This window comes from Streptopelia decaocto, assembly GCF_964273445.1.
Source record: "Streptopelia decaocto genome assembly, chromosome: 9".
Classification (NCBI taxonomy): domain Eukaryota; kingdom Metazoa; phylum Chordata; class Aves; order Columbiformes; family Columbidae; genus Streptopelia; species Streptopelia decaocto.
This window is the reverse complement of record NC_138664.1, coordinates 3,265,695-3,281,518: the sequence shown is the minus strand read 5'-3', so window position 1 is coordinate 3,281,518 and position 15,824 is coordinate 3,265,695. Positions and strand designations below refer to the sequence as shown.

The following is a 15,824-nucleotide window of genomic DNA, read 5'->3' as shown; positions in this document are numbered from 1 at the left end:
GGCAGGCACGCACGGTGCTGCGCTCCCTCCAGTTCCCCGGGAAAATGGATTCAGAGCGTGAAAAGACGTGGGGAGGCCTTGGTGGTGGGAGAGACTCTCCTGCTTGCGTTTCCCCAGACATTCCCGGCGGTGACATCGCCTCGGGGTCGGAAGGCGCCCCCGGGATCCGCTCCCGGACCGCAACCGTGCCCGCGCCGCGGAGCCGGGGCGGCCGGCCGGGCGCGCTCCCGCTGCGGGAGGAGCCGGTCTGGGGACAGCCGGTCTGGGGACAGCCGGTCCCGGGGACTGCCGGTCCCGGGGACTGCCGGTCTCCCGGGGACTGCCGGTCCCGGGGACTGCCGGTCTCCCGGGGACAGCCGGTCTCCCGGGGACAGCCGGTCTCCCGGGGACAGCCGGTCCTGGAAGGAGCATGTCTGGGACCGCCGGTCTGGGCTGCCCGCCCTTGCCGTTGGGGCTTCACGGCAGCGGGCGGGAACGTTCCGGTGACCCCCCCCCACAACTTCACCCGAAGTTTTCTCAATGGCCCGTCTCCCCGCGGCAGGTCGCACCTCTCCGGCGCGGGCACCGGAGGGACGAGATGCGGAAGCCTCCCACCGGCGCTCCTCTCTCGCCACCCGGTACACCAGCCCCCGCAGGGCCACTCTCGCCGCGGCCCGGGCGGGCCCGGGGCGGGGAGCGGAGGGGCCCCGGGGGCGCGCCCCGCCCCGCCGCCCCCGCGCTGCCGGCTCGCAGGGCGGCGGGTGCCGCGGGAGGCTGCTCGGTGCCGCCGCCGCCCGGGAGGGAGGTTATGTAAGGGGGGAGGGAGGCGGCGGGAGGAGGAGCAGGACGCCTCACCGCCGCCGCCGTGCAGCCGGGCAGCCGCAGCCAGCCGGGGCCGGTACCGGTACCGGAGCGGCCGCATGTGCGAAGTGGGGACGCGGCCGCCGCTGGCCGCCGAGCGCGGGGAGCCGCCCGGGAGTGCCGCCGCCGCCGCCGCCGAAAGGTGCCGAGACATGGGGTGAGTCCGCCGAGCCTCGGCCCCGCGTGGGCACCGCATCCCGCCCCGGCCCCGCGTGGGCGCCGCCTCCGCCGCCCCGGCCCCGCGCCCCGAACCACGCGTGGGCGCCGCCTCCCGCCCCGGCCCCGCCGCAGGTGCGCCCGGCCGCCGGGAAGCGCTGGGAGAGCCCGGCTGCCCTGTGGGCGCTCCCCAAAAGCGGCGGTTTGTAACGTAATTAATCATTTACCACCCGCCCGGAGCGGCGGCGGGGACGCTCCCGCCCGAGCCACCGGCGGAGCGGGCAGGCAGCGCAGGAAAAACACCCCCGGCGCGTTACCGGGAGCAAAATCCCCGCGGGAAGCAGCGGGGAGGAGCCGGGGGTGTCGCGGCCGGGGGAGGCTGGCGGGGCCGGGGGTCCGGTCCCTCGGCGGGAGCGGTGGGATGAGCGCGCCGGCTGAGCCGCCCGTTCATTGTCAGATGTTTCGTGCTCCGGTTCAGCGAGAGCTCTCGGCTGCTGGAGACACCCGGTAAACTTGCCTGAACTGTGCCGGTTGTTCGCTAATTTGTATAAATATTGGCCCCCCACACACCTTTTTTGCTTAACATGCCGTAAGTCTGACCACATGTGATGGCATCTTGGAGAATTCATCTTGATCTTTCAAAAAATTGGTCCTGCGTTTTTCCTATCCTTGAACTTTAACGAGGGGACAAAAGCCAAATGCTGGCATCAGAGCAGTTTTTGAACTAAATATCAGGAAACAGAGGCTAACGTTGTGCATTTGCCTTGAACTATATATAGATTTGAGATCCTCTCGACCAGAATGTCCTGGGGGATTCCAAACCCACACATTTAATTTGCTTTATTCCTATCCTATTAGGTTCTCTTACACCTTTTCCCAGCCTCTCCTCACCTCCCCTGTGTCAGGGACTTGTTCTGCAGTTTCTGAGCTTCCTCGTGCTGCTTCCAACTATGCAAACTCCCACTTAGAGATATGTTTATGATTGTCAGAGTGATATAATTTGAGACAATATGGATAAATAATGAATTAAAATGCCGTGCATGTGTCTGAAATTGATACCCAGGAGTACTGAATAGAAGTACAGGGGCAGAGGGAGAAATAAGATCTAAGCAAGTATCTCCCCATGTTTCACTTCAGTGTTACAAGGGGCTCGTCTGCTTCTTAATTATGTAAATTTCCACTGGAAAATAAAACAGAAACTGTCATTGGGGTTGGGGAAAGAAGCATCAAAACCTGTCTGGAGCAGCACTGTAGTGCTGAGTCCAGGATGGTCAGAAACACCCACCCAAGGGAAACTTGCCTCATTTTACCTGGGCGTTTCCAAAGGCAAATATTTTTGTTGTCACCATTTTTAACCATTTCCATGCTGGTAGATCAGTTGAGCTGAAAAGTTGAGCTGTGGCTTGGAGACAATTGCGTGGGGGGGGTCACAGTGATCAGCTGTAGCTCTGGGCTTGTGTGGTCCTGCTCTGCCTCCAGAGCTCATCAAGCTGCAAAGGACTTGAAGGCTTTGGCGTGCTCTGGTTCTGCTCATGTCTGCGCGGTTACATACACTGTGTTGGGTCATGCACACTTGAAGAGGTATGAGGCACGTTCACCAGTCTGCTTCATTATCCTGATTTAACGTGTTTAACTCCAAGTAAGTTATTTCAGTCTTACACCAGCGCACGTGAGATCAGGCTCCCAGCATCATTCTTTCCCAGGGTTTCGGCGTGGGTTGGACTCGCGCGTACACTCTGTACAGAGTGCAGACAAGGTGTCTTTTGGATGTAGGTTTTGCAATTTCTCACATCGTTATTGTGCCATTCACCTTTCTGATACAGAGACCTTTGAAGTACGTTTGCGATCGTGTCACCGCAGCCGTGGCTCAGCACCCCTGACCCAGGAGCCGCGCTCCCAGGTTCCTCCCTGTTCCATCTCTGCTGGAAAATCCTTCACCTTTTCCTTCTGTGAAACGGGCACCTGGCTACTCATCTGTCTTTGTGAAGCGTGTTGTGATCTGAGCACAGAGCTCAGTCTTTCTTAGTTGAAAGGATATATTTTGTCCCAGGCATTCCAGTGGGATTTGCTTTCCTGGGCACATTTTTGTGTCACGTATGGGGCACGTTCTCACAGAAATTGTAACAATTACTTGACTCTTAGCTCTGAAATATATATATATATTTATTTTTTTTTTAATTTCTGGGAGTGACCATTACTAATGATTCATTTAAATGCTGCCTGTGGATTTGGTAGTGACAGAGCTATGAAACTTGATATAGCCACTCAAGCTCAGCAAAGCTATTTAAATTGCTTATTAACTGTGAGCTGAGCTATTTAAACTGTTGTTTTAGTTCAGCTTACTAGGCAGAGAGGTAGTGTCAAGTTTTACAAAAGTAATTTTCATGTTTTAAAAAAAATAATGCCTGTAATTCGGGGAATGTGAAAACAATGTTGTAAATAAGTGTCCAGGGGGGAAAAAGTCTGCTCCAGTGCCCATTGAAGTTAATGCGAAGGTTCCTGCAGGCTGAAAACCATTGTCTTTGGTCAAGCCACTGTTAAGGATCTCTTAAAGGGAACGATTTTTTCCCTAAATCACCATTTTCTTCTACCCATCATATCCGCAAACTGTTGTTGCCTCCATAGTCTCAGAGCTTAAACTTGAGCTGTTTGAAAGCCTCAATGTAATTCATTTCCAGCTGTAGAAATCTTTGAAAGTACCACCTGATTTGTGTCTTGATGTTGCAAGAACCAAGAAAGCCACTCACATCTACGGCTCTGATTTAAGTGAACTTTACCTGCTCATCGAATACCTGTGGTCTGATTCAATTTGACCTCAATTTAAGCAGCCTAAGCTAACTTTCCAGTTATAAAGATGCTTCAGGTTTACCTATTAGATAATTTGAGGAGGTATTGGATAGCTGCTTCATCTGTGCTTGCATTCTTTTACTTTTTTCATTTCTTCAGTATCTTTGTATTTCCTTATCTGTCCATTACAAAACATTGCTTGTTATGAGGCGCATGACAAGTATCCTGTTTGGATTAGACCTGTAAATCACTTCACTACTGCTGAAGCTGTTATTTATATTATCTCTTGGATTGAAACACAACTAATTTAAATACCCTCTAGCAATTAAATTGAGTTTTAAATCTGTTTAATAAATCATATGAGAGTGAAAACCAGGTCTCTGAGTGTTAGAAATTATTACAGAAAGCTGGGTACCAATGTAAAATGTGTGCTACACAGGTTGATGAGGAACTAGTTCACTTTTCTTTTGGCTGATGTGAGATGGCTCCTCTGTGCTGCTTCTGCTGGAGCTAATGTGGTAAATGAGCCCTGGCTGGCTGGATCCATCTGTACCTCCCTCAGGTAGGCTTTGAGTCCACACTTTCCTCCAGGAAGATGGGAAAACATGAGTTTCCAAGCTGGGATCAAGCAATGAAGTAACCTCATCTTAAGGAGATTGGACTCATGAACAAGACTCAGCCTCTCCTGTAATAGTTTCGTGAGAAGGTGCAGTTGGGGGCCTGTATTTCTGAGAGTAATCATATGTAATGTTTTTATTATGCAGTGACATTTAAGAGCATCAGGAAAGTCTGCCTTGCATTCTTCCTTTCGGCTGTTAGCAATAGCAACGTCCGTCGGTCAACATATGGCTTTATGTGGGGGGGAGAAGGTGAACAAAAGGGAGGACGAAGAAAGAAGGTGGTGAGGGAAGCAGATGATGTGATGAAGCCAGCGTTATAGGAAGACATTAATTTTGGATGGCGTTCAAGCTGGCCTTTCCTGGAACCAGCAGTACCCCAGATACCATGGTGATAAGCTTTGCCTAAGCTGCTCTGTAGTGGCAATAGCGCGTTGCAGAGGAAATTCACCTTGGCTGTCACCCAGTTCCCGCTGACGTCCACGGGAGTCTCGTGCCGGCTCCCTCTAAAGTTTGGCCAAGCCATCTGTCCACGAGGGAAGGGGCCATCCTGGGACCCCGAGTCATGGGCAGGTAATGGCACCTGGCTTTCTCTGCAAAGCCAGCATCCCTCAAAGTGGGACTGGGCTGAGTCTTTGCCCAAATGCAGCTGGTTTGTTACTTTGAGCTCTTTTTTGGGGTTTTAACATCAGCAGCTTTGGTTGAGTTCCTAGGGTAGCTCAGGGCGGGGAGATTATACTGAGTGTCATCCGACTGGTGATAATGTTGATGTTCAAGGAACGGGACTAAGATTTGATAGATGCTGTTAACCTCATGATTTTTGAAGCAGCTGGTTGGGGATACTCTGTTCTTCACAGCCTTCGTTCCCATTTGGCAGAGTGGGTATAAATGGCTGCTCGTCTGACTTGGAGAATTCAGTATGTCTGTGCAGATATAGATGTCCGTACAGGATCCAATGAAGAAGTCAGGTCCAGAGAGCTTTAAGTTCTGGAGCAGCATGTTGAGTTCACTGAAGTGGATGAGAAAACTCAGTTGACCTCAACAGTATGTATAAAATGTGTTATACATAATATTTAATGCAATTTAGTAAGGTTAGAGAGGCAGGGAGCTTTGGGGGAAGAAAGAACAACAACAGTAAAAATTAGACAGCTAGTGGTCCCAAGGGTTTGTGTTTGGGTAGGATTTTGGTGTGGCTGCATTCGGGTGAGTGAGCAAACCTGGGATGTTGGAGCGTTTCGCCCAAGTCTGCCACCAAGTGAGAGCCCTTGTCACCTGTCACACGATTATGTGAAAAGTTTGTAACATTGCAGATGCACATCACTGAATTTGGGCAAAAATCTCCCCTGTGAATGAGCTTCAAGGAGAACATGGGATTGGGAGAAGTTACAAAACAAGTTAATAAAAGAATAGCAGAAAAAATGCTGAGTGAATGATTGGCCTGAAAGACACAGTGGGTTAAGAAAAAGATCTTTGGGTCTGCTAGAGATAATTTCAGAAAGGGATGATAGGAAAGATCTGCCGGTACCATGCCTGGTGCAAATTTCACCAAAAATCGCTCACGTTGACAATACAGAAAGACAACTTAATGCTGAGACAGTAATCATAGTCAAGTTTCTTTCAGCTACTGGGCTAATTAATTACCACTGATAATTTGATTATAACTTGAGAAAAAACTTATGAATAAAATATCCTCCCAGAAGCTGGGATGTCCCTCAAGCCCCTCTTTCTATTTGAAAAGAAGATGTTGAATAGGTCTCCTGATAACAAAAGCATCATTTGAAATGTTAAAGAATTATTTGATGTTCAGTTCCTTTAAACTGAAAATAGTTTTAACTGGTTTGAGATCTGACAGAGTGTGTTAAGCTGTTCAGCCTTGTTCCCCCATGAGTGAAACGGGCAGAGAGCAGCAATGAGTTTGCTGAGAACGCAAAAGCAAGGGCATCAGCCTGGTTTTGCACCTGGACTTTCTGCAGTGCTCTTTATTCATTTTATTCATTGATTTGGCTCTATTAGTGCAGTGCCTACAATAAATAGCCTCACCCACAAACATTTATTTAAGGACACGTAAGCATTTTGATTCAGCTCTTGGTTTTCCTGTTGACTTTGTGATAAGGCTGGTGCGGAGTGGGAAGGTTCTTGGTCCTGAAGGTTATTACACAGTCAGATCTCTGCCGGCTTTCACCTTGAATGCTGCCCATTGCCTTTGTGCACTTTGTGCACTGCAAATACAGCGTGAGACTTGTTTATACTGCGCTTCGGTCATGGCTTTTTAGGATGTAAATGCGCTTAAGGGAACATTATTTCAACTATGTCTCTCTGATAATTCAGCTGTACACTGTAAATAGCTGACAATCCTGTTATTAAATCTCAGAATGTGACAAGGGCACTGCCTTCAAAGGAAGACAGGAAGCGTTTAAGCTTGAGCGTTAAAGAAGCACTTTTAATGGCAAGAGCAATTAGGCAGGGAATAGACCATTAGTATCAGGGCAGGTTGCTGCTGCCACAGCCACACATCACCCAGCGCGGGTTAGAGACGGCGCGAGCAGGGCTTGTGTAATACGTGCTCATGCAAAATGTACAAGATGGGATTGGATGATGCAGTTGATCTTTGATTATGTTTTTGATGACACATCCTAGCTGCTCTCTGCCTGTTTGTAAGAGAGAAATCTGCCCGCTGCTGCTGGCTTGGATGCTCTGCTTAGCTCATGTGTGACACGAGTGGCTGGCTGCTTACTCCTCATTGACGTAGCAACTATTAGAGGCTGTTGGGCCCTTTTGCATCACTTGGAAATGCTCCGTAATGGTAATTTTGCCACTGGGGTCAGGATTAAAATGAAGAGAATGTTTTAAATAATTGATGCTCGAGGCGTTTTAGGACTTGCTTTAAAAAAAAATTGGATACTGCTGGCTGACATCACCAAGCGGGACAGCCTGCTTAATGACTCATAGGGGAGCAGGAGGCTCTGCTGTGTAGGTGTTTTAGGATTTGTGGGCTTCGTGTTGAAGGCTGGCAAGACTGGGAGCTTTAGCTGCAAAACAACTGTGGCTTTCTCCTGGAGAAGAGACTGCAGATTTGACACAGGGGAAAGAGGCCCTGGCGGTGGAGGTGTGAGCACAAGTGGCTGCTGGTTACTGTGCAAAGCTCCTTCACTTCAGCGGCGACGCATCCTCCTTTCCTGCCTCCCCCACACCTCGTCTGGTTTTATTTGTTTGACGTGGCTTATCAAAATGCAAGATTGTAAGGATTTCTGAAGCGACAAACTGTTTTCTTTCTGTCTGGAAGTTGCACGGCAGCCTGCGGGATTTGGAAACTCCAATCCTGCTGCAATTCAGAATGATGTTTTCTGTAGAAGTTGCACTCTTCTGCCTACACATTAAGGGGCCTGAGAGAGCCCTCCGGAGCAGCCAGGTGTTGTTCCCTGTTAGCACTTGCATTATAATAGTAGAAATTCTGCAACTGCATTCTCATCAGGGGGGTTTAGTACCTCAATGCAGCAAGACAGCAAAGGCCTCTTTGGAATATGTCTAAAAATATGTAGCCAGCTTGTACAATATTTTTGCCTAAAACTACTTCTAGTTGTACTGAGGATCCTTCCTCCTGAACTGTGAAATGGTGTGTAGGAGTACTTACTGTATAAATACTTGTTTGCTTAATGCTTTGTGGTAGATCCTCATCAGGGATGGAGCACTGTATTTTGGGGAGGGAAAAAACGTAAAATTTAAATTGTGCATGGCTCTGAAAGGAAATGTTAATTCTATTAGGGGAAGGTGTGAGCGTCTTATTTTCAGTATTCGTTGCTGGTTGGTTGAGCCCTGGAGGAAGGACAGGTCGTGTAGCCAGAGCTGGGAGCATTCAGCAAGGCTTTTCCTTTGGAAAACATACTTCAACATGGACACTGTCACTCCTCATTAATTGCATTGCAGTGACTGACTCAAGTTCTTAGCTTTTGGTGAGTTGCTCTGTAATCCGTAACAGCAACACTTTGCCGTTGCCTTTCTTTCAGTCCCCGGTTTTATCGGGCTTTTGTATTCCAGCTTCCCGCTATAAATCTGTTGCACACATCTAAAATGTCTCCCTGCAGTTGTTTAAGTGGGAACATGTGATGTGTTTTGTGATGTTGAAAACTGTCAATGAGAGCATTTGAAAAGAAAATGGGAGAAATGCTCTGAGAGGAGATGTGCAAAGTATCAGTGACCAGCACTTGAGGCCGTGCAGGAAACGTGGGGAGACTGACATCTTCTTATTTATTTTAGAGATGGTGATGTCTAAGGACTAGGCAGGAGCTCTGTTCTGGTGGGCAGTTCAGACACCAGCACAAAGATGGTGACAGCGTCATTGTCCCCTTGTCTCTGCCTTGTCATCGCCCATCTCTAACCAGCAGGTGCCTGCGCGCTGCCCCTCCAGGTAAAACCCACCTCTTACACCGTCACGGAGTCCGAACCCATGGTAGCTCCAAAGCCAAAATGTTCCTCCTTGACCTACCAGGAGGTTTCTGCCCAACAGGACAGCCCTGAGGTGCCCATGGGCACCATGTACACTCAAGGGCACAAACCGTTGCCCTTGGGTGTACAACGAGGAGATAAAAGCATCTTTGGACTCTGCTTATGTACGTGTATAATCCAATGATTGTCATAATAATCCTCCTCCAGCTGAGATAGGGAGAACTTTATTCTTTTATGAAACAATAAAGGAGATTTAGTTGCCTAAAACTTTACAGCACACAGGTGAATGAGAGCTCCCTCTCTTCGTGGTTGTTTTATTTTGTCTTTGACAGCTGTTTGTCACTTGTTCACTAGTCATTACTTGTCACTAGTTCATTACAGGACATAGCTAATTTTCTGTTCCCTATTGTTTACAGAGGTGGTCTTTTTAAACTTGTATTTAAGAGACCTTCTAAAAACGCTGATTCATAGAAAGGGAGTCTAATTTGGCTTATGGTTCTTTTCAAGACAAATAGAAACTGGCTTGACTGAGAACAGCAATTTGACACTTCACTACACCCACCCAAATTGAAGGGAATTCTATTAAAAGCCTGAATCTCTAATCTCGGTTGCAATGAAACACAACAGCTGTGGAGCAGGGGTGATGTCCCACGTTGCGGAAAGGGAGCTGATGGTTTGGGAGTTCCCTGGGGCTGGGGGGACGCTGCTTGTCTCCTCGCAGGCAGGTCCACAAGCGTGTGGGAGCCCGTGTTTCCTCCAAGAGCTTTTCATTCCCTGTGTGCCTCTTTCACCTTCCGCTGTGCTTTGGAGCGGGGGAATGGGTATCTGTGCATAGCTTGAAATTCCACTTCGTCTTTTGAGAGATCCGAAGGACAAATAACACCTTTGAAGTTTCTGTGTGATCCTCAAAGACATTCCCTGGACAGAAAGTTCTAAGCATCTGGTTTTTGAGACCTTCAAAATCGCATATTGGGGAAGACGCATCAGCTTTCAAGGACTTAGTTGTGCGCAGCCTGATGCTCACAACAGTCGCGCTCACCATGGTTTGTCCCCCCAGACTTCTCCACAAAGCCTGTGGTTCTGCAGAGGGCTATGGGGAGACGTTCCTTCTTCAGCTGGACGGAGCTCCTGGGGTAAACACCTCTCCTGCGGTTGCGTTTACCTCTTTTTCCCTCAACAGGGAAAATCTCTTCTGAATTTTTCAGTCTCGGAGTAGTAATCCTGCATATGTTTTGTTCAGATCTTTGCAAGAATTTTTCTCCATTGAGTTAGAAATTAGCATTTCAAATTCTATGGGGGAGAAGTTGCCAAAGTTTTTATATTTTAAGCTTAGAGTTTGGAATGGAATCAAAATATCTAATCCACTTCACGTTCCGGGTTTGGTTGTTCCTCCCCGCCTTATGAATTGGCATCCTGGTCCTGAAGGCATTGAACAATATTGTGCCAGTCCAGAAGGCTTCTCCCGTGAAATATCAAAGTACCATTGCACCGGTTAGCAACACGCTTTCAAATAACTGTTAAATTAGCATAAGTGGCGTGAGGTTGTAATGGAAAGAGTTTATGTTCATCATCCGCAGCTCCCGGGTCACAGTGTTGGCTGGGGAGGCACATGGAAAAACACAGGGCTAGTCTGGGAGAAACAGGGAACTGAAATGCTCTTTGGCTGCCTTTCAGGGGTCGTAAAGCTTCCTAAGAGACAACCGTGTTTAGAGGGATCTGTAATAGAGGCCTTACAAGTCAAATCGATTTAATTCTTAGGGTGCTAAAGTGTGAACGTGCAAAAACCGTAGTAAGAATTTCTCAGCAGTTGGCACCTTGTCCTCAGTGGCTGAGTGAGTACTTGATCCGTTCTGCATACTAACGCCAGGCGCTAATTTTAGATCGCAGGGACTACGAAGAGTGCAGTTTCTAGCTCTTCACTTGCTATAATTTTCTTACGGCAAATAGGGGAAACTGGCCCATAAACCTTTTCTCTCCCAGCAAGGGAGGCATCTGCCTCCACTAGCAAGGAATATCCTACCATTAGCACATAACACAATACATAGTTTTTAATCCTATTTTAAAACAAGTACGTGTTCAGAATTTTGTTCTGAAAATGAGGCAAAAAATCGAGTTGTGTAATATGGCTTATTATTCTAGCATAAAAGTCCATCTAGAATTTATTGAGCTGATTTTGCTCACATATTTTTGGTATAAAGAAGCAGTAACTTAGTGCAGAAGAGGATCAGGTCTCCTGCACGTACTCTCCCATTGTTTTGAAGGGTGAATTCGCTGCTGCGTAAATCTCATAAAAGGTTCAAAGCTCCACGGCAAAAGTATTAGTAAAGTATTAGTAAAGGACGCAGCCATAAGCAGGTTTTGTCATCTGGATGCGTGTCAGCCTGGCGTATTATCCATCGAGTGCTTTGTTTGCATTTGGTAAATACGATGAGCTACTGGCTTCGTGCTGGAGTAGAACTTGGCAATGGCTCATCCAGTGAGCAGGACAAGCCGCTCGTCGCCATCCTGTTTGGTTCATTTCGCAGGATTGCTGGGGCATGGTTCCGTCCTGTCCCGGTTCATTCCTCTTTTGGGAGCAGTCGTGGGGACAGGTAAATGCACGTAATGCACGTATAGCTCTGCTCCAGAGACCCTCCTGTGCGTGGTTTGGGCCATCCTCTGCTGCATTTGCATAGGCCAGGGGTGCGTATGTGGCCAATAGGGCAATAACTTCAATGTGTTTTCGATCAGAGGGCAGAGAAGGAGTTAGGAAAAAAATACCAGGAGAAGAAAGCGTATGTATCAGTGCTGGCAACTCACAGGGCAGCTCCCATATCAAGCAGCAAATAGTGGCAACTAAATCAGGGCAACACAGAACGGCGAAAATACAGCATGTTATCCCCTGGCTATGGCAGCACGGCTGTGCTCCAGCTGAGGACCAGGACACAGCCGGTTTAATCAATAACTGTGATACCCGCAGGCCCTCGAGCCTGCGCTGAACGGGGATCCTGGGAGAGAGCCGGCCTGTCCCATCCCATCACTTGTATCCCAGCTCATGGAAAAATTATTTTAGATCATCTCCTCACTTTAAACATTTTGGGAAGTGTTAATATACTTTCAGCGCAGTGGAAATAATCACCATATGGCTGTAAGATTTGCCATCTGTCCAGAGATGCTGAAATACAATTAGTCCGTGTAGTCCATTTATCAATCTATAAGTGACAATATTCACAGTCCTGGCAACTTTGGCTGCTGACAGAATCAGCACTTGTGTAGGCCTACCTGTCTGGCCTTATTACAATCAATATACAAATGAGATGGAAAAAATCACGTTGTTCAGCTGTGTCCTTCACTCTTGACAGAAACCAAAAAAAAAAAGTCTATATTGGTGTAGATGAGACTGAGGAAATGTTATGCCTTAATTTTTGTAGCACTAATTGGAATTTTATGTCTAGCAGACCTTAATTTTGTAAGGCAAAGCCAGATTTACTTGCAGTCTTTCAATCAAGAGGTACCAGCAGGACAGAGGGAAAAATTCACTATTATTAAATCCTCTCCTGTTGTATTAATTTCCAAGGCACAAAGAGCTAAATGTTAGAAGCATGAGAAATGTGATCTTCAGCATCATTCGGGTAAGATTCTTCCAAGGTTTCTTGCTTGACTTCAGCAAAGTGAGAAGGGGGCTTTTCAGCAGAGTGAATAATTTTTTGCAATAAGGTCAAGGGCTTTTTATTTTAAAATTCCTAATGATCTGACACCGTAAGGGCTCTGACTTTTGGCTGCTCCTGCAGATCCAGCCCCTGGCAGGTGTCCTAGTGTGGCCGATCAGGACCATCAGCCTCCTTAAAACTCGGGTTAGATTTATAATGGCTAATACATACCCAAAAAATAACCTGAACTTTTAATGTGGTTTTACATATTACCCAGGAAGTATCTTGGGTAATAACTTTATCATAAGAATGTGCGCTATGTTTTGTTTATTGCACACATTTTCAGCCAGCCCACACTAATTTTTGAGACTTTGCTGACATGAATGTAATTTTTTTGCACCATTTGCATTATAGCCCGTAGTTATGGAACCTGCATCACATGAAAAATGCTGGTGCTTGAAATGAAATCCTCCCATAGCCCACAGCTCGTCTAAGCTGTACCTCGCAGGACTCACGGGGTGGAGGCATCGACGTGTAGGAATCAGAAGTGTCGAGGGAGCAGGATTGTGGGACCAGAAATAGGTGCCTGTTGAGGTTCAGGAACTTCTGGGATAAGTTTCTCCTAGTATTACCTCCAAATGTGTGCACTTTGCTTTACTGCGGAGTTAGCAGGTTGTAGAGGTTTAATTTTGCGGTTTTATTGTTGTATTTTTTGTGGTGAGGGAAGTATTGGGTCTTTTGTTTTGTAGACTGCTTCTCATTAATGACCTGTTGGTTAAGTTTTTCAGATTTAGTAGTTTTTCCCTCTCTGAAGCTCAGGAGATTACCAGAGGATCTTCACTTTTGTGCCGCAGTTGCTGACAGCTTTTTATACCAACAAATAAATGTACATATCTGAGATCTGTACTGTAAACCTGATGGCAACAGATGGTGTTATATTTTTAAAGAATAAAGTGAATAACATTAGCTTCTAAATGTTTGAGATCTCCTTTGCATTTTTAACTTGAAGCAGAAGAAATGTGCCATTCAGCGATCTTACCGGCTGCTAGTAAAATACATTAAAGAGCTGCATGCCCAAGTTCCTTAGAGAGGTGCTGCCCGTGTGCTCGCAGCAACCAAAATACTCTGGTTGTTGATTCTATTAGTCTATTAGAATTGCCAGAAAATGGGAATCTGCTTTCTTCCAGATAGTCTAATTTAAACTGGACTGAGTGGGGAATGGCGCTGGCTTTAGATGTGCTTGTTGGTGTCCGACACCTCGCCTTTCCCGGCCACGGCTGCAAGCACAGGGGCTGTGCTTGCACTGGGACCTCTCTTTTCTCTTTTTAATGCACCATCTTTGGTGTTCTTGACGACATTTGATGATTTTTCTCTTCTAGATGGTTTGCTCTAGAAGGAGGCTGTTAGCAATGAATCTGTTTAAACATGGCAGCGCTGTTTGCCAGCCCGGTGCTGTTCTCAGCAACAGGCAAGTTGATACATGTACCAAAACCCCAGTGCACGCATTGGTTTACATCTTTCAAATCTCATACATAGTAAATCTCTTATTCTTTAATTGCGTTGAATTTTTCCATGCTTAAGTTTCAATGAAGTAGTATTAAGCCATCTGTCGGCACCCTTTTTCTCGCTGTCTAGTAAAGCTCTCGGACCCGAGTGTTGTATTACCCAGGTGCTGTGGCCGCGGCTGCGGTCACAGCGTGTACCGGCACAGGGTGTGCGCTGCCGGCACGTGGTGCGGCCGCCGGGACAAGAAGAGCCCTATCGCTTTCCTCTGACGTGACGGCTGGTAGAATTCCATGTTTGATCCTTTAGGCAGTAAATCAAAAAGAGTTATGCAACTTGTTCTTTAAACTGAACTGATTGCCTTTTTTTGTTGGTTTGTTTTTTTTTTTTTTCCCCTAGTGTAAGTGGAAGAAAAGCCTCAGGGGAGAGCATTTGAATAGGGTAGGGGAAAGCATATCGATAATTACATGCATGGATTAGTGCACAAAGGTAACTCCCCTCCAAGGATCTGCTTACTTCTGTGGCGTTTGAAATAATGGAGCGTTTAATCATATTATTTTGCAATAGCGAGGCTTTGATTATGCTACTGATTAAAATCAACATTTCAGATTTCTTTGTGCAAAGATAACCTCATCTGCCATGCAGATTCTTATAGCATGGGAGAAGAAAAAGTCCTAAACATAAAGATGCTGCCCTGGTGCTGTTGGTGGGTTTTGCACACACAAACACACACACACACATGGTCTTTCACTTCAATCTTGGGTTTGTAGGTACAATGTATTTTGATCATATATCCTGTGACATTTAACATCCTCATTTTTTAAATGAACACCAAGTAGCGCACACAACCTCAAAGTATCCCCGGCCTTGTGCCACACGGAAGACATAGTGCAAATGATTAATAAAGGACTCCGCTAGCGTGCTAAAGGATTTTCCCACTGGTTTACAAATGCAAAATTAATTACTCCCTTTCTCCAGCATTGTGTTACATTATTTTCTACTCCCGGATCGTTTCTCACCAATGCTAGTGTTCAATGTGTGTGGCGTCTGAGGTGGGGTGCAAAAGTACCCGATGCTCCACATGAGCAACTGGGGCTGCTGGCACCTCATGTCAAGGTCAAGGCCAGTGCTGGGGCTCCTGGGGAGCACTTGTGGGGCAGGTGAGGGCCCTGGGGGGCCCTGCTCCCTGGGTCTGGATAGGGCTGGAGGAACTAGTTCAGATCTGCACGCTGGCTCCTTGTTTCTCTGTTATAAAACAAACCAACCAGCCCCCGTGGTGTTTTACCTGTGAATGAGAAAATTCACAGTGGCACGGAGCTGTGGTTTTGTTTGGGTTTGGTTGGGCTGCTCCAGCAGCAGGGAGGCTGAGGGAGCTGGGGCTCTGGAGCTGGACAAGAGGAGACTGAGGGGTGACCTCATTAATGTTTACAGATATCTAAAGGGTGAGTGTCAGGAGGATGGAGCCAGGCTCTTCTCAGTGACAACCAATGGTAGGACAAGGGGTAATGGGTTCAAACTGGAACACAGGAGGTTCCACTTAAATTTGAGAAGAAACTTCTTCCCAGTGAGGGTGGCAGAGCCTGGCCCAGGCTGCCCAGGGGGGTTGTGGAGTCTCCTTCTGTGCAGACATTCCAACCCGCCTGGACACCTTCCTGTGTAACCTCATCTGGGTGTTCCTGCTCCATGGGGGGATTGCACTGGATGAGCTTTCCCGTAATGAGCTCCTCAGGGGTCTCTCCTGCTCGAGCCTCCCTGTGCTGCGGAGGGGCTCACCAAGAGCTCCCCAGAGCAGGCCCCAGCACCTAAAATGCGAGGCTGGTGTGTGCCAGCGCCTCATCCTTCCTGACAT

General features: G+C 47.5%; 1 protein-coding gene across 1 annotated transcript in view; it reads left to right on the top strand.

Moving 5' to 3' along the window:
- Positions 1–741: 741 nt before the first annotated feature.
- HOMER2 (homer scaffold protein 2) overlaps positions 742–15,824 on the top strand; it is a 55,774-nt gene continuing 40,691 nt past the window's right edge. Inside the window, exon 1 of the mRNA XM_082061273.1 lies at positions 742–997. Within this exon, the coding sequence (XP_081917399.1) occupies positions 900–997 (98 nt within the window). The 5' untranslated portion in view covers positions 742–899. The remainder of the gene's footprint in view (positions 998–15,824) is intronic.